The sequence below is a fragment of the Pelmatolapia mariae genome, linkage group LG14, assembly GCF_036321145.2.
Source record: "Pelmatolapia mariae isolate MD_Pm_ZW linkage group LG14, Pm_UMD_F_2, whole genome shotgun sequence".
Classification (NCBI taxonomy): domain Eukaryota; kingdom Metazoa; phylum Chordata; class Actinopteri; order Cichliformes; family Cichlidae; genus Pelmatolapia; species Pelmatolapia mariae.
This window is the reverse complement of record NC_086239.1, coordinates 2197501-2221227: the sequence shown is the minus strand read 5'-3', so window position 1 is coordinate 2221227 and position 23727 is coordinate 2197501. Positions and strand designations below refer to the sequence as shown.

General features: G+C 43.0%; 1 protein-coding gene across 3 annotated transcripts in view; it reads right to left on the bottom strand.

Moving 5' to 3' along the window:
- The window catches only part of sgsm2 (small G protein signaling modulator 2), a 103280-nt gene that overhangs the window by 7418 nt on the left and 72135 nt on the right, over positions 1-23727 (bottom strand). The window contains exons 4-16 of one of the 3 annotated variants that reach the window (XM_063492680.1): positions 19186-19353; positions 17330-17397; positions 14549-14697; positions 14280-14414; positions 11235-11359; positions 9497-9564; positions 9014-9177; positions 7959-8091; positions 7618-7752; positions 4409-4583; positions 3768-3832; positions 2731-2876; positions 45-173 (exon numbers count right to left, since the gene is read on the bottom strand). In XM_063492680.1, coding sequence (XP_063348750.1) covers positions 45-173; positions 2731-2876; positions 3768-3832; positions 4409-4583; positions 7618-7752; positions 7959-8091; positions 9014-9177; positions 9497-9564; positions 11235-11359; positions 14280-14414; positions 14549-14697; positions 17330-17397; positions 19186-19353 — 1660 coding nt within the window. The remainder of the gene's footprint in view (positions 1-44; positions 174-2730; positions 2877-3767; positions 3833-4408; positions 4584-7617; positions 7753-7958; positions 8092-9013; positions 9178-9496; positions 9565-11234; positions 11360-14279; positions 14415-14548; positions 14698-17329; positions 17398-19185; positions 19354-23727) is intronic. The other 2 variants (XM_063492681.1, XM_063492682.1) reach the window with 2 other exon arrangements.

Genomic DNA, 23727 nt, shown 5'->3' with positions numbered 1-23727 from the left:
AGAATGTGTGTGTGTGTGTGTGTGTGTGTGCACGTGCACTGTACCTTGCTCATGTCCTTTTTGCTCATGCCAAACTTGTAGTGTCCCAGAAGGAAAGGCCACACCTCCTTTCTGATTTCATGCTGCACTCCACCGTAATAAACCAGCCGGAGCAGCTCCAGCTCCTTGTAGTTCTGCACACACACACACACACACACACACACACACACACACACACACACACACACACACACACACACACACACACACACACACACACACACACACACATATATAAACAATACCAGGAAGGTAGGCAAAAAAAGAGGAAACATAATAGACAAGAAAAGGCCTGAGAGGAAGAGGAAGTGCATCAATAATGGAAGGAGTGAAAGAGTGATGGAGCTCCGTACGGGAGTAGACGTAGATTAGAGCGGAAGATAAACGACACAGATATGAATAGAGTGTAAATTAGTAATGATGACTTTGTTGGAGCTGATGAATGATTACGGTGGATGCTTTAATAGCTGCGATGGTATCACACGGAGACTTCATTTCACTGAAACTCATTAAATTTTCATTAGAGCGAAGGAGAGAGTGGAGACAGCAGGAGCAGTGCACCATCCTCCACTTTCAATTAATATGCTCCATCAGCAGGTGGAATGATATATGAGTGCAGGATGAGGAGACCGAGGCTCACAAAGTTAGAGTTCAGCTTTGGTATACTCTGTGTTAATAAAATGACAGGTAATAATGCTAGTTTATAGCACTGTGCAGGAACACGCTGCTCTGAAACTGTGCTGCGTTTAGCCATTTAACGTTTTAATGGTGGATACTCACACCGAGCATGGACACAGTCACACACCGGGGTCTGCAAACGTCAGCTTCAGACCGCTCTAACTGCACTACTCAGTTTCAGAGCTTTCTCCTCCTCCTGGCTCGGCTCAGAAGACACATGCAGCTTCAAACTTTGTTTATCAGACATAAAGTTGGCTTAAGCAGAGCTAACATGGCAGTTGTTCACACATTTACACTGATGGGCAATCGGATTTGAACTTAAATACAATAAGTGAAAGACTTTTGCTTAGAAGAGCCTCACGTCTGTCCACACAGGAGTGAACGACTTTCAGAAGCTATAAAGCTGCAGTGATATCGCTGGGATCATTCTAGTTAGCCTTTTGTCCTCGTCTCAGACTTCATAGCTTCTCGACCACGTTTGGTAAAAATCTTTCAGAACAGCTTAATATTTCATTAATTTATTTAAAAAATTAAATCAATTTCCAGCTGTTAACAGTTTAATGACATTCAGTGCATTTGTTTGGGCTCTATTTTCAGCTGAGGATTAAGCTGCGTTTGATGCTCTAGTAGCTGTTTGGGCCAGCAGGACAATGCGGGCGTGTCGATGTACGTCGTGTTCACGTCTGTTCTGGACACAAACACACTTATGTTCACTGAAAGGTGTCACTGCATACAGCTGTCATGTGTAACGGGGTGCATTCAGAAAAGATCCGAGTCAGCGTTGACAGTTCATCATATTATTCCAGCTGTTTGTATCCTTTCCTGTTATCTTCATAGCTTTTTAGCTTCTTATCTATTACTTGTTATTTGCACCTCTGAAGTTCACTGGGAGTTAAATAAAGCATACCGTGCTTGAAACTCTGGAATGTGTTACTGAGATCACGGTGGGAGGAATTATTAGGGATTTTTTTCCATCGCTCAGGAGGTCGACCGGGTCAGCGGTTGAATCCCAAACTACACCAGTCTGCATGTCTAAGTATCCTTGGGAAGGATGCTAAAGCCCATCTGTTGCATTAAACCGAGTCTGTGTGCATAGGGATTAGTAGGTTCTGGGTTTCCACAGAGCCCAACGCTCAGATTAAACAAAATGTATATTCTAGGCAAGAAGTTTCATTAATTAGTAATCTGCAAAAAAGAGCAACAAAGGTTTTATGACTTCTATAGTTTACACAGTTATTCAGCTTGGCCTTTTTCATGCTTTATGTATCTGACTTGATGAGGAAGTACAGCCCACTGCGCCTGATGAGACACGATTTCCTTCCGTTCACATTCACACCCACGGGAAATCTAGAATCACCAGTTAACCCCACTAACTGCATGTGTTTGGACTGTGGGAGGAAGCCGCAGACACAAGCAGAACATGCAAACTCCGCACAGAGCGCCCCGGCCACATGGTGGATTCAAACCTAGGACCTTCTCCTTCCTGACGGGCACTTTTTAAACCAATCAAGGGGCTGGTGTCAGGAACTATATGCACATGAACAGTGCACTGGACTTGTACTGGACACTGTACTTCTGTACTTGTCCCTGATAAATAAACTCCTAGATAAGCATGAGTGCAGCTCCTCCCACGCAGTAACTCAGTTAGTTGTGTTTCTTATGCAGCACAGCAGATATTTCCTGTGCTAATTCTCCATCATCATATGCTTTGCTTTGCTCCTCATTATTCTCTGAAGGAGCGTTTCTCACAGTGTGGATCAGATGACCTCACTTTCTCAAATATTACTGTAAACACGACTCGCAGAGTCCCTGCACAGCACAAAACAGCCATAACTTACTGTGTCTTTGAGTGCTGATCAATATCCGTGACAAGATGATGACTTGGCAATTTGCTGTGGTGTCTGGGTTTTAAATTTGCCATTGTGTGTGAGAGGTGGGGGGGTGTCAGACTGAGGGGAGGCACGGGCAGTCTCGTTATGTTGCAGGGCCTGCAGGATTAATGGCTGCACCCACCTTGCAGTCTTTCTGGTACTTGCTCCACACCTCTTTGCTGAGGCCCCCGGATGCCTCGCAGGGTCTGTCTGGGGGGACGATGTTGTGGTTGACCAGAGCTGACAGGTGAGTCCGCACTGTGGACAGGTGTCGACAGTATGCCAGCCCTGAAGGGCACATGTGCACAACAGTAGGGTCAAGATGAGACTACGTTTAGCTCCAATCAGTCTTTGAAACATACAGATTTCATCGTTTTTTTCATATTTTCCACACGTGCATGTTTTTATATCATCAAGCTAAATTTTAAGATTAGACAGTAATAACCAGAGTAAATACAAAATGCAGTTCTGAAATGATCATTTCATTCATTAAGGGAAACGTTATCTGAACTGTCCTGGCCCTGTGTGAAAAACCATCGATCGCGCCGAGGAGACTGTTGTTCATTTGGTGTTATATAAATAGAAGTGAACTGAGTTAGACCCACAAACTGATTGTGCCACACTTAGCGCACAATCATGTGTTTGCAATAACCGTCAATGAGTCGTCATCACCGTGGAGGAATTTTGTCCCACTCATCTCTTCACACGAGGCCTTAAAGGTTTGAAAACTTAAGGAATCATTTAAAACTGTGACTGAAACTTTTTGTCTAATGTAACATTTTATCAGATGATCTGAAACAAACTAAACCCTCGAAGAATATATAAAAGAATATGTAACCACATCAGATTTATTACATATGAGATGCAGATGGTGCATAAGGACAAAAAGGTCGCACAGGTCAGCAGGTTCTCACACTGCTGCACTAAACTCACTATATCAACTTATTATGTGTGACACAAAATCTAATCTAGTATTTATTACAGGCGTCATTTATGAATTAATTCTTCATTACATCACAAACATATTGAATATATGAAACTGTTAATTTAAGATCACTGTAATTTCATTGAAATCAAACCAACACTGAACATCTCAGTAAAGTCCAGGTGGAACATATGAGACGAGGCTCTGGCCACAAATTACACTTGAAACAAAGTGCATGAATAAAGTGTGCTTACATCCATAGAAGGCTCTGGAGACTATCTGCCGCTTCATGTTCTGGCAGAGCATCTTCAGAGGAATACTGGAGAAAGCAAAAGAAATCATTTGTTATCGTCACGTTTCCAGAAGATGGATCCGTCTCATCGATCTGTGCGTGCCTGTGGTTTCTCAGTGCACAGATAACCTGTGAAGATCCCCGTTCAGTACAATCTCTCACCGTATTACAGCTAAGAAGCCACGGTCGTCTCAAATCGCTGATACTTTTCTGTGTGTTCAGCTGATTACTTCCACAGACGAGTAAAGCTCTGCTCTTGGCCCGTTCGTCCTACCTCATGTACATTGTGTATCTCTTCAGTATGGCATCACATCAACACTAAATAAATAAAGGCTTCAAGAATATTTTTTTAAAGAAGCATCTTTAAACATCTATTTTACTCTTGATGTGTATTGGTTTCACGTGGCTCTTAAATACAACAACATTTAACTATAGAATTAGAAACTCTGGTTAAATTCCGTGTTTTCTTACATTTAGAAGATGTGATTACTTTTATTTTCTCAAATCTATACAATGAGTCTCCACGACCGTAACTCCTGTAAACTAATGCAACGCTGCAGGTAGCTTAAACAAATCGTGTGCAGCTTCTGCTTTAATGCATACGTGTGAATATCTGACGGGTCGTGTACGCAGGTACAGCCAGACGCGTAGTCAAAGGACACGTTGCTGCCAGCGGTGGAGCAGGACTGGCACAGGGACTCGTGAGTGGTGACTTCAGCCTGTTGCCACGACGACGGGCTGCCTCCGAAGCCCTGCGTGTCCATCATGTCCCCGTGGTCTAAGCCAGAGAAGGAAAACGAGAAGACAGAGAGGTTTCAGTGCTCGGAGACACTTTTCTTTTCCCGACACTCCTCTCCTACTGTGAAAGGCTAAGCCTTACATATTATGACATTAGTCCCTCAGCTCAACCATAAATACATCATCACAATATTAAGAAATGAGGAGATGGAGAGTTTTAGACTCGTGTTAAATATGAGAGCTCGAAAAACAAAGGAAACCAAAAGTGGAAGGGGATGGTTTTGGGAAGCGGGAAGAGTGCCGTGGGACAAACAGGCTGAGAGGATGCCGGCTCAGTTCATTCAGAGAGGAGGCAAGAGAGACAGCGGAGCTCGGGACGATGCTCCAGATGAACGGGAGAGCAGAAGACAGGAGGAACTGACAGTAGAGAGGGCGAGGCTCACGCTCAGGCCGTGCAGGATGCATAAAACCAGAACAAGACAAGAGACGTCAAAAGAAATCCTCTCGAAACAACCAAAACAAATGGACACTGGTGACAGGGCACACACAGGGGAGGGAAGAAATCAGAAAACATTAACAAATGCTCTTCACCTTAATTCTTCAGGTTGGAGCTGATGACCTGTCATGAATATGAAGCTGTGCTTTGGTCGTTCGATAACCCCCCCCATAAAAAAGTCAGTTTCAGAACCGAAAAAAGCAAAAAAGCAAAGAGAAATTGTGCCGGAGCAACACCGACATCGGCCCCTCCTTATTTACTTTGGGACTAGACGTGATCGACAACTTTTTTTGGGCTCAGTAACGCAACCCCGCTCACACCAGGACTCCACGTCTCAACTACTGCGGAACCCCACAGGACCATAATGAGAGGGGTGGAGGACGGGGCGAGGGGAGGGTGGGGTGGTGGGGTTAGTGAAGAATTACAGTGAACAGCATTGCAGCGAATGACTGCACGAGCAGAGAAGAAGAAACTGGAGAGGAGAGAGAAATCAAAAACAAACAGAGGAGACTGTGAGAAAGTCCATCACAGATATGCAGAAACACACAGTCGTTCTCTAAAAAAGCAAACAGGCGCAGATTCCCCATGCAAACACTGTCAAGCATGTCGCAAGTGACAAAAGAAAGAGCCAAAAGGAAAGTGCAAAAATAAAGAGCCACGACAGAGAAAACCCAACAGGACTCGGGCATGCTTCAACAGATAAACCCTTTTTTTTTTTTTTTTAACTCTATGGAGCATCCCAGAATGCAAAGCAGCCCCTAGGACCAGGCGAGGACACCTGGGAAAGTTTGGATCTGTGTTGAAACCTGCTGAAAGACATTTGCAGTGACTATAAAACAAGTCTGCTCATCAGACAGCGTGTTTCCTGTCTTTCACAGGTTTGTGTAAGAAGTGGATTTATCTGTGTTACTGAGCGCTGGAAAGATGGAGAGAAAACAGAAAGAGTGAAATCAGGAACAGAAGGCGGCGGGGGGAGTGTGTTATCGGCTGCTGCAGTATTAACCAGACGCGTAACCGCAGCGTGTCCTTAACGTCCAACTTCCAGCTAGAACAGAAACTACTTTCACTAATACTATTTAGAAGTGAATGCTGTGGTTTGAACAGATAGCCTGAGATAAGCTGAGATGCTGCTGTGTCCGACTCTACCAAGTATCCTAAAAAAGCCCTGAGCTGCTCACTGTGCGGAGCCCCCGCGCTGCTCCCCAGAAACTGTGTTGTCATAGCAATGCAACCATTTTTTAAATTACTCTTTTATTCTCATTTTGCTTACACAAAGTTAAAAAAGTCTGTTTAACTGAAAAATCCTTCGTGTGTTACCTCACCATATTACCAACAGGGCAGCCACGTCTCCTAAAGAACGTTTACTGGGGAAAATGGTTTGTCCACAACAAAAATCACTGAAACTCTGTTTTGTTTCAAGACATTTTACAATGTAGCATTTTTAAACTTTTTAACAAAAAGATCTGCGGAGGTTACAAAGAAGCGTGTCAGAGCACTTGTAACATAGTTACATTATGAACATTAGCTGCTTCACATTTTGATGAATACCTACAACTTAGCAGTGCTTCATAACCCTGCTGACGGCTCAGCTGCAGCAAAGAAACCACAGCAGCTGAGTTCGAGCTGTCACTCTGAGGGTCGTTAGCGAGCTTTTATTGGGTTGTGTAGTGGATATGCTACCAGTGTCTAATGGATGTGTCATGAGGCAGTCACTACGGTCAGTCAGCTACACAAACTCTGGAGCAAATAACCAACAGGCTAACTGCAAACAGGTGCACATTTTTGGAAGGTACTTTTCTTCTTTTTTCTGACCCAGTGCCTTAAAAACTCCCAGAAGCTACTAACTCATGTGGTGCAGCTGGACACAAAGTCAATGAATGAATTTAGTGTTTCTTACAAGAGCAAACAACAACAACAACAAAAGCCTCTTGCTTAGACGAGTCTGAAGAGCTCTGTTCATGGTTCTAATGTGGGGCTAATTTTCTGTAGGCTGGAAATGATAAGGACACCTTTCATTTTACATGATGCATATGAAATATTGATTAGTGCACTCAACCAGAACCTCAATGGAGACAGTAGAAGACGATGTTGCAGCCTAAAATGAAAATCATATTCAAGTCTGCAGCTTCCACCAACCAGAACTCATTATCAACACAGGACAAACAACCAAAAGATTCTTAAATCTATTTGTTAATCTGCGGCGATTTTCATTAAGAAACTCCCTCGTCCAGGTCTATGGTGCAGTATACTGCTGACTATCCGTATTCACTGGACGGGCCTACCGTGATCTCACATAAATATGTTAATGCTCTAAGCGCTGCTCGTTGGTTTTGTTTAGTTGCTAACACAACCATCCCTAGCCCATGCTACACTGTTGGGCTCGGAGTCGGGGAGAACATACACAGGCAGACGAAGCTGGAACAGGTGGGGTTGGGAGGTGGAGGGGAGAGGGCCTGAGACAACATAATGGGAGGCAAGAAAGAGCAGGAGAAGCGGAGGTGAGGTCTCGGGGTGGGGCAGCAGGGTTTGGTGAGGGTGGGGCAGCAGGGTCGGGTAGGTGTGTTAAGGTGATAAAAACCTTTCATGACATTAGGGTCTGTGAGGTTCCGCGAGCAGATCATTGAGATCATAGCATGGAGCCTATCTTCCTCTTCCTCGTCATCATCCAGCGATGGAGCGCGGCTGCCCGTGGTGTGGTGGTAGTTTATAGTGACTGTTAGCACCGGTGGGACAACAGAGAACAAAGTTAGAAAAGCGGTGCCCTGCATGGCTCTGCAAGAGTATTGTGGGAAAGAAACCAGGGTGCTTTACAAACACATTCATGTAGCCGTTAATCAGATTAGTGTTCACCACAAAACAAGATTCGTTTTGGTTACAAGCAGCTACGTCTGCCTCGTGGGAGCCTGCGCTGTTACTTACTGGCTTCGTATCGATATCCAGGGTAGACGATGCGAAACACGTAGTCGGCGGCCGACTGCTCCTCGCCGTTGGCTTCCTGGTCGATAAGCCTGGCGGCACTACTCCTCTTCCTCAGTTTAGGGAATACTTTTCCCTGTAGGACAGGTTTAGCATGTGATGCAGGTCAAAGACACAACTTAAACAGGTTTAATGGGACACTCTTAAATTAGCCTTGTGGGATTCTCCAACACTTGGTTAAGACCTGTGGTTCATCTGTTGTCTAAAACAGCTGTTTCAACTGACTATGCCAGCATTCTTCTGATTGGCTGGTTTTACAAACGTGCCATCTGACTTGCAGGTGGGGTTAGGGGGGTTGTGCTCATATTATAGATATCACCTTTCACTGATGTAAAAGAGCCACGAGTAGACAGAAAAATCAAATCTGGAGCAGTCTAAATCCTGGGCTTCTTGCACGTTTGTCCCACTGTTTCAACCCGAGTAAATACAACATGTAGTGATTTCATTTATTAAGGAATAAAAGTCCAAACCTACTCTTCTCTGTGAAACAGTAAAGTTCTGTCATATACTTGATTGCAGTTGTTGCTGCTAAGGGTGAAGCACCAGTTATTAGGTTTGAGGGGGGACTACTTTTTGACGCAGGGCAGCTGAGTTTTTATGTCGATGGTGATGAACTTTAGTTAATTATAAAATTTTGAAATTCCTTCACAGTTTAGAGGTTTCGATTCTACACATACCTGCTGTATTGGGCTTTATGTATTGATACCATTTCATGACATCAACAGTCTAAGGAGCCTCAAAATATAAGTGCTCGATGTAAAAACTGTTTATTGGTCACAGCATCATCTCATCATCTGCAGAAAATTTAAACTCTGAGTTTTTGGTCTTATGTTCAGATTGTCTCAAAGTTAGATTTACTCTGTAGGTTGTAGGTACTATAACTACAATCTGACGGCCTTTCTGGTGTTAGTTTAATTCTACAGTGCCTGCACTTCAGTGTGCTTTATTTTATTTTAGTGTTTTATGATCTTCATTTGTAACCTGAATCATGCTATTACCTTTCCTTTTTGAGACCAGAGAGGCGGCTCCAACTGGCCCCGTGGTAACAGGCCCGTTTCCAGACAGGAGAGAAAGGCCAGCAGGTGACCACCAGGGGGAAAGTGCAGGGGTGGCCGCTGGATCCCATCCTGACTGACCAGAACAAGTGTCCCCCCACAGTCAGCTGGAATATATGGAAGAGACATGAACAGGCAAAGAAAAAGAACAAAGTGGATCAAATACTGTCTTTTAATAGTGGACAAGACATAAACTGTGATACTGTAAAAAGAAACTGAAGGTTTGTGCATGTAAGAAATGGAAAAGGAGGAGAGGGATCCTCTGTGTATCCTTTGTCATGATCAGTGATATCCAGTGTGATGTAACAACTACATTTGAAACACAGATTCTTCATGACATGATCTAAATTTGACATGACAGACTGTGTGTGTGTGTGTGTGTGTGTGTGTGTGTGTGTGTAGGACTGAATGCAGCAGTATACTCACAGCGTTGGTGACAGTGGATGCATACTATCTGGCGCAGAGGAACAGTTAGTGCGTAATCCCAGTAGATACTAAAAGAGAAGGACGTGTGTTGGATTAGTAACATAAGAGTGACGGGAGTACAATATGGGCTCAAAATGTGGTCATAAATATTTTGTACTTGTAAATCAGGATTTGTATGTGTAAAAAGAATTTGTGTATGTGTAAAAAAGATTTGTATGTGTAAAAAAGATTTGTGTGTGGACTTAGCCAAAAAACCCCTGCAAGTTACACGTACGAATTTTGACCCTATTTTTCTTCCTTTCATCTGATTGGTCAATGTCATGTCAATCACAAATGTAACAATCCAATCAGAGAACAGATGGGTTTGGCTGTCGGAGGGGCACTTTTTTAAACTGCAGGTCCTTGAAGGGTGATACAGTTTGAAGCTGGAGGATCTCTACATAAATATCCGATAGCAGCTAGGTCCGCTAACTTTCAGCAGCTGTTGAAAGGATAAAGTTGTGGTATGTCAGTGGTTAGAAATACCATCATTACTTTAGGATTAGTTTAACACAAAGTCAGGGCTGACCCGGGACCATTGCTGTGAGTCACAGTGCGCAGCATAAAAGTCCTTTCACATCGGACGCAGGATGTGCTGCTAATGCTAACTGCTAACTAAAAGCTAAGGATCCAGAATTTGTTGCGCTGGCTGCTGGGCTCTGTGGGTTTTTGCAGCAGCTCTACCTGTACTAGATGCACCTGCTCCTTGTTGTTTTTATCTCTGACTTTATGTCCTCTACAAGAGTTTAGGTTTTTTTGCTAGTTCTTCAAATGTTCAATAAAAACCTGTATGCTAATTCATAATGAAGAAAGCTTTGTAATGAAGACTGTCATTTCCAAAACACTGCCCGCCCCCCGCGGTCCGCAGCGCTGTTGAAAAGGCTGTGGAAGTCCCTGTATTAAGCACGTAGACCTGTGACACAAAAATCACCAAACTCGGACGACCACAGACTGTTTTCCTTCGTGGTGATGAAGGGAAACGCTGGGTTGGCATGTAAAAGGGCATTTATTCCCTTCAAAGACCTGCAGTTCAAAAAAAGCGTCCCTCCGACAGCCAAACCCATCTGTTCTCTGATTGGATTGTTACATTTGTGATTGACATGACATTGACCAATCAGATGAAAGGAAGAAAAATAGGGTCAAAATTCGTACGTGTAACTTGCAGGGGTTTTTGGCTAAGTCCACACACAAATCTTTTTTACACATACAAATCTTTTTTACACACACACGAATTCTTTATACACATACAAATCCTGATTTACAAGTACAAAATATTTATGACCACATTTTGAGCCCATAGTACAACGTTCTGCTGGTGATCCACAAACAATGCATAAACCCAGGAACACACACATAGTTAGTGTATGACCCAATCATAGCAAATGCAGGTATTTATCAAAGCCAAAGCAGAGGCTCTCACTCACCTGTGAGCCAATAACAACAACAGCACAGCCTCCTGAAATACTTTCTGTGACACCCGTCAGGTGTGTCTGTTACAACAGGGTCTGATACCGTATTAAAAATCATGACACGACAATCCGTCTGCGATGTGTCAAACGTGTGTGTGCACACATCTGCATTTCTTTACACACGTTGATACAAAAACAAATGTAGTTTTTGTATCAAGCAGACTTTATCTGATGCATTCAAAATGTTCCTTTCTGAGACGCTAGCTCATGTGTTCATACACTCTGGCTACCTTTTCTCCAGGTCGCAGTCTCCCAGTGTGCCATTGATGAGCTGATTGGGTGTCCACTTCAGCGTGAGATTATCCCCCGCTTGATGGAGAGACAAGTAACCCCGTAAAACCTCCATGTCCTTCTTCTGCCACGTAAAACGGAGAGGAGGAGATGGAACATTGTTAGCACCAAGATGAATAAAGCGCTTTTACTCAAACATGTGACATGAGATGCTTTTCCTCAGCACTACTTTGTCTTATTCACCTGTGGAGATCACAGCACTGCTGAACATGATCAGCAGCTCCTGTGACGCTTTGTGGGATGCAGAGAGAAATCATAACGTGTCTGCGCTGTACACACTGATATCGACAACATAAAAACGTAATTCTGCAGTTACGAGGATATTTTTTGCATTAAACTTTTGTAACGTAGCTTTTTCACACAGCACTAGAAACTGCTTTGAGCTCTGTGTGCTCTATGATCCCAGCATTTATTTAACACACCCTGATAATCTGGTGTTTTAGTAAGACGAGCTCATCAGCCACTGATTCATGTTTCTGATTTATTAAACTAAGGAAACTGTTTGTTGCCCAACTCTGACATTTATTCCCACAATGCCAGACTTTCTCTAGCTTTCTATTATCTTATTGTCATCTACTCATCACACTTTTCTGAATCTAATTTGTTAGAAGTGTGATGATAATGTCACACAGTCCAGGTTTAAAAATTATATTTAAGCCACATCAAAAGCCTGAATTTATCCTCGTGATCTCTGTGAAGTACTCGTGTTCTGTGCCTTCAAGTAACTCCTAGACTAACAAACTGCGGTAATGTTCAGTTGGGATTCCTAGATCCCTTTGCTAACATATTTTCAGTCCTGTTTGCAGTTCAGTAGATTGGAATTTCAATCATCAGAAATGTGAACGATACCAGGCTTTGCTCATGTGGGTGTTACATGTCAGAGTAACATCCACATCCCTCAAATTGTAACAAGGTCGCTTCACTTGTTGTGGTTTTCATGTCATTGCCGATCGGTAGCTCACGATGAGAGAGTGCTGTTCTTGCACACCAGTGCAGCGAGTGCTGTACTCATCTGCATGTCTGTTAGCGGCGCTCGGAGAAAGGCATCGTGGGAGGCATACGTGTGCTCGTTATACATGCTCAGGGCCAAACGTGCTGGAGCTGCGTGGCAACGCAGGCGGAAGCAAGATAGCTGTGATTTCAAAGATCTCACACACACTACTGTGCAGCACAGTTCTAATTTACTACTTATGCTTTTAGCAGCTCGGTTATGGACCCTCGGGGTTTGAACGCGAGTTTTGGTTTTTTTGGGGGATTCTTGTGATGCTTTGAGTTTTTCTTATAACATCTGTTTCCTGTTTGGTTTCTTTATGGTTTTAGTTTTGAAATGTAGTTTCTTCCTCCCCTCTATCCCCGGTCTTCTCGTTTTTTGTCCCATTTATCTTGGCTTCAGCTTTACCTCCCTTGATTGCATGTGTGTGTACGACATATTCCTCCCTCTGTCCTGTGGTTTCCCGGTGCACTCGCTGTCAGTTAAAGGATTAGTTTGCCGTTTCTTTTTATGGATACTGACTTTCTGGACTTTGCCTAAATAAAGGTTTGCTTTTGTTTATCCTGTCAGCCTGTGGGGCCTGCATTTGGGTCCTCTCTGCCTGCATGACAAGCTGAGTGGGCGCTGAGGGCCGTCTGTGAGCGCTGCACGTACAGTGTGTAGGCTTCCAAGGATTACTGCTGCTATTCTAAAAAAGCAGCAGCTTCGGGGCCTACACAGCCCCGCAACCTTTGACAGCTACACAAAGTTTCAACCTTTATCAAAGTTTATGCCAAGATTTTTTCAGAAAGCTAAGCTCTAAGCTGTCACATTATATCTCACACACACTATAGACATAGTTCATTTTATTCTGCTCTTAGACTATCTGTGTTTGTACGATTTAATGTATGAAACACAGCTTTGTGTAATAAATAAAAAGCAGTATGGGGGACTGAAACTGCTCAGCATGTCTTGAAACATTGTAACTGTAACTGTAAATGTGATTTACAAAGAATCAAAGAGTATTTTTCATTATCATTCCTCAACTGTTACGATTGATTTCTCGTGGGACATTAAAGTGTTACATCCTTACATTTGCGTTTTCCCTCCTCTTGCTGATATTCGTCAGGTGCATAGTAATGTAATGAAATGCATCTTGTGATACAGACAGCTCGCTGTCACACGACTGGAAATACCCGTGGATCATCCAGAGCTGCTGTTTCTTTTTGATTTCTTCCGTCACTGCTTTGTTCTTTACTCAGCCAACATGAGCTGAATCATCTGATTTTATAATAGAGCCGAACAGACTGACTTTAAAACTTGATGAAACATACTGAAATTAGCACATCCTGTGCCATATTTATTTCTTTATCTCTTTTCACCTGTTTCATCAGCACTTTAGTCTAATTAAGCTGCTGATATGTGGTTCTTACTTGTTTTCAAGGCTCCATGTGAGCGTGGAGCACAAAGTCTAGCTGTCGTGCTGTGTTAGCAGATATTATTTTGCTGATAATGTTGCAATATTTGACATAGTGTCTTCTTGTGTTGCACACTGCTGTGTGACAGAATTAGCTGTGCAACACAAAATCAGTGCTGCAGAGAAAAAGTCCATAACGCAGCAGACTTTCTCGCTCACACAGCCGGCCAATCACTGCGGGCATCAATGTTGGATGACGTGGCCGCGAGTTTGAGACCACTGCCCTAAGTGAACACGTGTCTTAGTAATAGAAAGGAATATATCCAAACTTTCTGCTTGGATAAATCAAAAGAAAACATAACAAATCAAGTTGTTATGTTTTTTTGATGGATGTAAAGTTTGGTCAAAGTGAAGACACACTCTCAGCGGCTTGTTTGAAAAACTGTAGGATCCAATATCAGACTGGACTGAGATATTGACCCTTTACCAAAGTATTGTCACTATATGTCTGGGCTGTGAGACTGCGGAGGAACTGAAACCACTCCAGAGGATGATGGGACAAAAACAGCAAAGTTACTGTGTGTCAGTGAGATGTACCGGTTGCACAAGGACATTATTTTTGCCATAGAGCAGGTGCGTTCTGGAGTTTTGGTGAAGAGACTCCACATACTCCCTCGCTGATGCAGCAAACCTGTCCTCTGACATGCTGCCGCTCGACTGCCTTTTGCGGATCTAGAAAAGAAACGAACAGCCAGTTTATACAACGAACGACTCCTACGAGAAAACCAATCCTACACACGCCGATGATCTATCCTTAGAACAACACCTCCACAGAACAACACCTCCGGAGGATGCCCCGTACTAACCCCCAGAGCAGGCCGGCGGCCGGCTAAGACGTCCTGGCCCCGGTGGGCCCCGTGAATACGATGGCGCTGAACCAGCTCATTGGCTGAGGGGTCTGTCCAGAAATGATCCGAAGTCTTCAGCTTTGTGTACTCCAGAGCACACGGCCCCACTAAAAAGACAGCACACACATACACGGTCTTTAAGCACACATTTGATGTTGCTCATTTCTGCATATGTGGTGGAAAACCTGCAGCGTATCTACCACATGCTCCTGTGTGCACGTACATTTTCGAATTCAAATGAATGATCAAATAACACTATTAAAGAGGATTCTTCATTGCTAACAATATTGTATAATCCTGTCCTCCTGTCCAAAGTAAATCAGGGCTGGCATGTAGTGGGAGATGGGCTCGACCCTGCATATTTCACCAGGTCATCACAATGGTTCACTAGTAGATAAAACAGCGTGGCACAAATGTACCGTATTTTTCGGACCATAAGGCTCATTAAGCGAAACAAAACAGTCAGATAAGTCAAACTTTACTCAACTCATTCTTCTTGCTTCCTCCACTTCTGTACCATTGATTCATTAATGCTGTATTCTATCACAGCTTCTCTATTCCCATGTTGTTGCAGTATATTAATGACTAACCTCGTATTGTGGATGGATTATCTCAGTTGTTCTCCTTACTGAAGTTTGGTCCGTTTACAGCATCCTGCCATGCGATTGCATTTGTCTCTAACCATCAGGAAACTTCACGTTAACTTTTATAAGTGGAAAAGTGTTAGCGTTCATCCTCCAGCTTCACTGTTTATGCTATGCTAACATAGCTGTGTCGCTAGCGATCACGTAGCACATCATTACGTACCAGCTAGCCCAACTTCAGTAACCCTACAAACGTCACTGCTGTTTAGTTTCCTGTCTTCATTTATGTTGGAAGTGATAGCAGAGCTGTACGTTTGAATTTTTTCAGAAATCTCTCAGTCAGAACATGCTATATCATGCTTAGGTGTAAATTAGCGAGCTAACTTCCTGCTAACTTCTAACTCTGTTAAATGTAATAAATTCTGTTTTCATGGATGCCTGGATGTTAAACTTAATTGTTACACCTGGTAAAGCAGCAATGCTGATCATTTTTTTTAAAGATGAAAGAATTTAGACAGTTTTTAACTCTCAGTGATGTCACAGTGTTCGTTTGACTTTGGGACCTGAGGGTGAGTTTAGGACCCAGATTACTCCGCGAGGCTCCTGACTACAGTAGCCGTAATGCTCCAAGCAGTGCGGCTTCATAGCTTACCAAAGTCCTACTAAAACATTTTTGACAGATTTTTGAGCGCCGTGTACCACATAAAATCGATTAGAGGTCAGTAAGCACAACCAGAATTCATACATAAGACGCACCAGATTATAAGGCCCACTGTCGATTTTTGAGAAAATTAAAGGATTTTAAGTGCGCCTTATAGTACGGAAAATACGGTAAGTTTCCAAATGCACCTGTGCTGCATTCCCAAGTAAAGCCTGTGTGGACAAACAGTATTTATACCTGTGTACGGGACTTTTTTTTTTTTTTTTTTACATATCAGTAATCTAATAATATCAATGGTACAATAACACCATAAGTGTAGTTTATAAAATTAGTTTGTGATTATTTTTGAATTTTGTCTCTTTTACAAATATTATCATATAATGAAATAACAACAATGTATTCATATCCAATGAACACATCAGAGAGCAGCTCGGGGTTAATAAACTTGCCCAAGGACACTTTGGTGCGCAGACTAGAGCAGGCAGTGATGGAACATAGTGAAATGTCTCATTTTAAATGTTTGTTCTGTTTTAGTTCCACTGTGTGAATCTGCTTTTATTTATATTTGGAATTAGGGATGTATTTATGGATGCTGATTACAGCCATTCTGCGTGGGAGGATTTCCCACTGGTGTAGGATATGTTCTTTCTCTTCATGCTGTAAGTGGGGAGGAAACTCCCTGGTGTCTCTCTCTTTCACTAGAAACTCTGGCACAGTTGTGTGGACAGTTTTTGTGGACAGCATTAATAGCTCATCTTCCCACCGTGACGTGTTGGCGATCTCAGAGGACAACAAAAGGATGAAGACACAAAGGAGAAGATCTGTAAACCTCAGCATGAAGTCTGGATGCCCCCCCTTTTCCAGCTTCCTCCGACTTCCTCCCACAGTACAAAGACATGCACGCTAAAAGTTAAATGTTGCCGTGGACGTGAGGCAGGTTAAGTGCTTGTATAGTGTGATTAAAAAATATGGTTTGCAGCAGTCTAAAGAACTTTAAATGGTCAGACTAGAAAAGTGCCATATGAATGCATATCCATTACATTATAAATGGTTTCAGTTCTTTCTTTCTGTCAGCACGGAGCAAATATGCAGCAGGTGTTTGGATACATTAATGTGCGTCTCTGTCCCAGCTGTTCATGACTATACTCTGCTCCGCCCCTCATCAGCGCTCATTATCTGCCTCATCAGCGTCCCGAACTCCCTCTTTAGTCAGAGATGATAAAGTGTTTATTTTCTCTTCACCAGTCTGTCTCGCAGTTAACTTTGTCTAGTTTGCTCAAGCTGGCAAAGCTGTTTGCTTCCTGTTCCTGTCTGACTGCCCGGTGTCTCTGATTCCGAGTCTCTGCCTGCTGTCCAATTCCAAACAGTTATGAAAATGCGGTCTTGTGTATTTTTGTTTGCAAATTTAAATGAATATATGAACAATCACCTGGATGATCAGCTGTACATGCTTTTTTACTGGCCTCTGGTGATTAAATACGTTAACATACTCACCTAGTAGGGCTGCCAAGATGGGCCCAAAGACTGAGTCATGCATCAGAGCTTCCCTCTCATAGTATTTACTGCCGTCAGAAACACAGAGAAGAAAGAAACACGTCACTAGATATGATCAGTTTGGAGGTGATGAGTGCAGGTTAAAGGTTAAAGTATGATCTCTCAACTATCCAAGAACAGGCAAGGATTCAGCAACACTAGATGTCACGATAGAAACTCAGATGACACACCTGCCTGATTACATCACCACCCCTCACTCATATCTAGTGGCTGCATTACATCACAGATCCATCACATGGGTTAGGAAGATGTGGTTTTTGGCTGGCTCCAGTGTAAATCACCGTGGTAACTCATGCTGAATAGCTACAATGTGACCTTGTATTTGAATAACACCAAACTTCCACAGAGCGCTCCGATTGAGCAGTTTCCAGTAGTTTCTGTGGGAGTTCACCATGACTCTGTCCTCCAGGATGACACAGACAGCGGTGAGTTCTACTTCACCCGAGGAGCGTGGCAGAGAACATGCAGCAGAAATGATTTTGCCACAGATACAATCTGAGCTCACCACCTTCATTAAAAATTAAGACTACATTTAAGGATAACCATTTCAACATCAGGTTAGAGCCACCGCCTAATGCACAGGTAGAAGTACAGGGGGCGTAACAGATCGCAAGATGTGGCAGGGAGCAGGTCAGAGAAAAGTCTGGCAAAAGTGAACAAGGGTAACTGTTCATAGCTGCTTATACAAACCCAAGATAATATCAAACAGCATAAATGAACAAAGCACCAATAGTTTGCTCAGTTCATCTTTAAAAGTGATCAAATACTCCAAGTGTAGGAGATCACACCGATTATCCCCTTCACTTGACTCAACAGTGTGATTGCTGTAAGTGTATAGAAGCTGCAGTGACACTTTATGCACATGATGAATGCAGCAGCACACCCAGAGGACCGAGTGAGTAGAAGAATCACTGATGAGCTCATTTCTATGTATTAGCGCTGGCCGGGTGCTTCACCGTGACGGTTAAGGTTGGACGGCTGATTCACGCGCACATTATTTCCAAGTGCTGTGATTTCTCTAAGGTTGAAGATATGCCTGTGCATTAAGGATGCATCCCCGATAAAATAAATATACCCTGGCTTCAGGCATCTGTCAATACTGAGAGCTGATCCAACACCAGCGTTAAATTAAAAAGCTCTACTTCCCTCCCAATAAGGACGAGGAAGGATAATAAGTTTACGCATCAGCAGCTAGGATGTCCTATACGGCCAAACCCCCAACACTCATCGCGCCTGAAACAATATTGTTTCCCAGTATCTGTGATGTTAGGCCCAGTGAAACCTGTAAACACAGTGAGGAGAGCACTGAGGTCTGCAGGCTTCACAATAAATGCCAGAATAAAGGTTTACTAAGGTTGCTGTTTGATGCTCTTTACTTCTGAGGGACTTCTGAGGCCCTGACATTCACCGTGGGCGTCTTACATCAGATTAGATCACCTCCGCTGCAGCTGTCTGAACACAACGCCGACTTTACAATATTTGCCCAGCTTTTAACAGGAACTATACAACAGCAAAACCGCACAAGTCTTGTTTAGGGTTGTCTGCATCTAATAACCGTTGCCATGTTTGTGAACCCCATCAGTGCACTTCATGTCTGAAGCTTTGATCAGTGAATTGCAGTGTGTGGACAGCTTGTCGAAACACACAGTGGTTGTTAGCCAGACAGAACGCAGAACAAAGCAAACACAGGAGAAGAATGGGCCACATAAATAGATCATTCATTCAGGTACAACAAAGCCTGGAGTAGATTGCTGTGAGTCACCACAGTGCAACACCAGACAATAAAACAAGCTCACCTGCAGTTGTCCACAATGTACTGCACAATCTTGTCCAGAACTTTCTCGAAGAGAGCCGTGCGGACCCAGATGTGTTTGATGGCCTGGGCGGAGAGGGGCTGAGGGGGCCGGCTGGTGGTGGAAGAGCCTTGTCTCCTCAGGGGTTCGTGGCCCACGCTCTGGGTTCTCCTGCACAACAAAGCACCAGTTACTGTAATTAACAAGCCTGCAGGAGCGCTCGTGACACACAGGATTTCTCAGGCTGATGCTGACCTACACTTATATAAATTTCAACCTGCAAAAAAACCTAAACTTTATCAGTTACAGATAAAGAATAAATAAACATCATGGATAAGGATAAAAGACACATTACAATGTTACAATGAGTCTATGTGAGATTTGAAAAATGGGCAAAACAGTTCCATTTTTACTCTTCTCTGCCTTCAAATGGCTCTTCAGAAGATACGTTATAACAATGACTAACTTACTGTATCTATTTCAATACCTCTCAACCTCTCCCCAACCTTTTGAGAGCATTTGCTCTCTCCCCAACCGGTCGCAGCAGATGGCCCCGCCCCTCCCTGAGCCTGGTTCTGTCGGAGGTTTCTTCCTGTTAAAAGGGAGTTTTTCCTTCCCACTGTCGCCACAGCGCTTGTTCATAGGGGGTCATATGATTGTTAGGTTTTTCTCTGTATGTATTATTGTAGGGTCTACCTTACAATATAAAGCGCCTTGTGGCGACTGTTGTTGTGATTTGGCGCTGTATAAATAAAACTGAATTGAATACCTGTAAATCTTAAATGCACAAGCATGACCAGAGTGTCTAAGCTGGACCTTCTGACTGTGTTTGTGTGGTTGGACCATTCTTTTACATTTACCTGACAAATATTATGACTATCGATTTTCTTTTGCACTTACAGCTAACACACAGACTTGTATCTGTTTTTCAGCTCAGTGAAAATTAAATAATTATACAAAGAACCGGTGTGGAGCATGAAACACAGGGTACAGCTCATGCTCAGCTTCATTACATTTGACCAGTTATTTTTTTCCTGCCTCTTTAAAAGCATTTAATATTTGATAATTACAATAAAAAAAAAAATTTCCCTGACAAACATTATTGGATGTATGTAGATATTGCTTCAAGACCTCATAAAATATCTAAAAATGTCATTAATGGTCTACAGTAACACAAGCAAACAAGGAATGAATTTGTTTTATAAGCTGTGCAAAGGCTGACCGAAAATTGCACCTTTGACCATGAGGAGGCAGCATTTAACAGCATAATAGGGCGTCACTTACTATAGCCCATTATAACTTATTAATATTTATAATAGCTAAACACCGGCTGCTTTATTAGTAAATCTGTTCAACGTCAAGCAAAATGTGTCCTTTTATTCTGGACCTGAGCTGTGAGAAGCATTTCATGAATCTGGATACAGATGACTAACGTCAGGCTGAGAGACGAGCACTTTCATCTCAGACTGAGTTTGATCTTTGGTGTTTCAACAGCAATCAAACAAAGCCACACACACACACACACACACACACACACACACACACACACACACACACACACACACACACACACACACACACTTCTACAAGCTAATGAGGATGCGTTTGTGTGTCTGTGCTGAATGTGGCTCGGCTGCCACAGTCACGATGATAGCAATCCCCCAGTGAGTGTGTGTATGTGTGTATGTGAGACCGAGAGAATAGCGTCTTCTTTCAGCTGCTCCCTTCGGGGCTCGCCACAGAGGATCATTTGCCTCACTCTATCGTCACACCAGACGTCTGCTTCACTACATCCATGAATCTTCTCTCAGCTTCCTCTTTTCCTCCTGCCTGGCATCCTTTGTCCAGTATTTCCAGTGTCCTTCCTCTGCACATCTCCAAACCATCTCCACCTTGTCTCTCTAACTTTGTCTCCAAACTGCCTAACTCAGAGGTTCCCAAAGTGTGGGGCCTGCCCCCTAGGGGGTGCAGAGCCATTGCAGGGGGGGCGCGGCAAGAACGCTTGGACACTGCTAGCATCATGGACAGGTTTTTTGACGGGGCTCCCACACAAACGCAAAGCAGGAGATGAAGCATCGCTGAATATGTTTCCAAACCAACTTCATTCTAAGCCAAAGACTAGAAAATATGGTGAAGCATATCTTTCCTTTGGCTTCAGCTGCACAAGTGCCGAGGTAGGTCTCTGTGACAGAATTAGTTTCCCCTGTCGGAAGCACGCGCTGGGCTCTCCAAATCACGGACAAACAGTATCCCACATTCTTGATTTTTAGTTCACAAACACTTGTTGTAACGACTAACTACTCCTGACATTTTGGAGATGTTAGCTCTTTATACAGTAAAGTTACAGTGGGATACAAATAATATCAGGCTGATCCTGCCACGATTTGTTCCCTCGGTTCAAATCATGGACAAACAGTATCCCACAGCTGTTTATGTTTTTAAACCCATTTTGCACAGAGAGGCATTTTTTGAAAAATGTATTGATAGCAATGTTGAATATTATTACACAGGAAAAACAACTACATGTAAAATAATCACAGCGTGATGCCTCTGCCTTTCTAAATGGAGGCACAGTAACTGTGTGTGTATGTAAGCGTGTAAAACCTGAAGATAGTCAGATTAACAGTATTTTGTCTCTATCTGCAATTCATCTCATGTAAACAATAACGTGGCGCACAGCGTGACGTGAAAAAAGGCACATACCTTTGACGTTGCGTGAGGAACTCTGTATTCCTCGTCCACACGGAAACGCAAAAAAGGAGTTTTAAAAAATCTCTGTTTTCAGTGATTCGAAACGCCGTTTACGTGTGGACGAAACAGCTGCGTTTCCAAAAATACCCGTGTAGGTGCGGGCGTAGCGTAAAAGAGTTTTATTACTGCCTGTAATTTATTGCAGATTACTTTTATTTGCTTAATTTTTTACTAAATGTTTGAGGTGTGAAATAAACCGCAATGGAGCAAAATATGGGTGTGTGTGGTTGGAGGATGTGTTTGTGTGGTGGGGGGGCGCGAACATTTTTCTTGTAAAACAAAGGGGGGCCTAGCAAAAAAAGTTTGGGAACCACTGGCCTAACTCAAGCTGTCTTTGTGATGTGCTCATTTATAATCCTGTCCATGCGGGTCACTGGCAGGATGGCTGTAGCGCAGTAGTTTGATCCCTGTCTGTATGCCAAATATCCTTGGGCAAGGTACGAACTTCAAGTTGCTCCCCGATGCATCCATCAGAGTATGAATGTTAGATAGAAAGCAATTCAATTCAATTCAACTTTATATATATAGCGCCAAATCACAACAACAGCCGCCTCAAGGCGCTTTATATTGCACAGTAGATCGTACAATAATAGATACAGCAGAAAGTGCTTGTGTGTATGGGTGAATGAGGCAAGTTGTATAGAGTGCTTTAAATGCTCACAGAGCAGAAAACCACTATACAAGAAGCAGACTCCAAACCGTAACATCTGCCACCTCCAGATCGACCTTCTGTCTTATTCCCAGTACTACTGTCTCTAAACCATCACTTGTAAACTTTCCCTTTCACTCTTTCTGCTTTCCTCCTGTCACAAATCCTCCCTGACACTCGTCTCCAGCCACTCCACCCTGCCTACACTCTCTTCATCTCTCTTGTGCACTTTGGATTCTGTCCAGTCCAAACTGGGACCTGGTTTCATAGTAGAGGCACCTGAAAGCTGAAGGCTCTGCTATAATATTCAAGACTTTGTATGTGAGGAGAAGGATTTTAAATTTGATTCTGGGTTTAATGGGGACCCAGTGCTCTCTGTTTCTAGCACCTCAGTGCCCGACTGCAGCTTCTGGTTAAGCTAAAGGCGTTTTTAGAGCTGCCAGATTATAATGAATCATATACGTCCAGCCTAGAAGTAATAAATGCATTAGCTAGCTTTACTCTGAGAATGACATGAATAATTTTTGTGATATTGTGCAAATAAATGAAAGCAGTCCTACATGTCTAACTCTTATGGTAGCTTCCTTTTAAATGGAGAGAAGCAACAATCTAGAAAAAACACATAAAATTAAAAATTCATTAAATGAAATAAGTATTTGATGCCCAAGCAAAACATGACTTAGTGCTTGGTTTGAAACTGTTGTTAGCAAGCACAGTGTTAAGACGTTTGTTGCACACATCTCAGGAGGGATTTTAATGCACTCCTCTTTACAGAAACTCAAAATCATTGAGGTTTCTTGGCTGCTGCTCATCTCGAAGTTTCAGCCTCCACAGATTTTCTATCCGGTCTTTAAGTGATGACGTGGCGAATCCTTCTTCCGGGCCCAAAGTAGTCTGCATTTAATAAGGCTGTTGTGTTTTTAACATGTTTTAATGCTTTTTATCTTGTTCTATTTAATCTTAACAAGCCCCTAAAAACAGTCAGTGATTGCTGTTGGCTTCTCTTGGTTTTTATTACCGCTAATCATTTTAAAGCTCAGTTTTTAAACCCTTACGATGTAACTACAGCCCAGCCCATGCTGCAGTATATTAATGACTAATGATGGATTATCTCAGTTGTTCTCCTGACTGACGTTTGGTCCGTT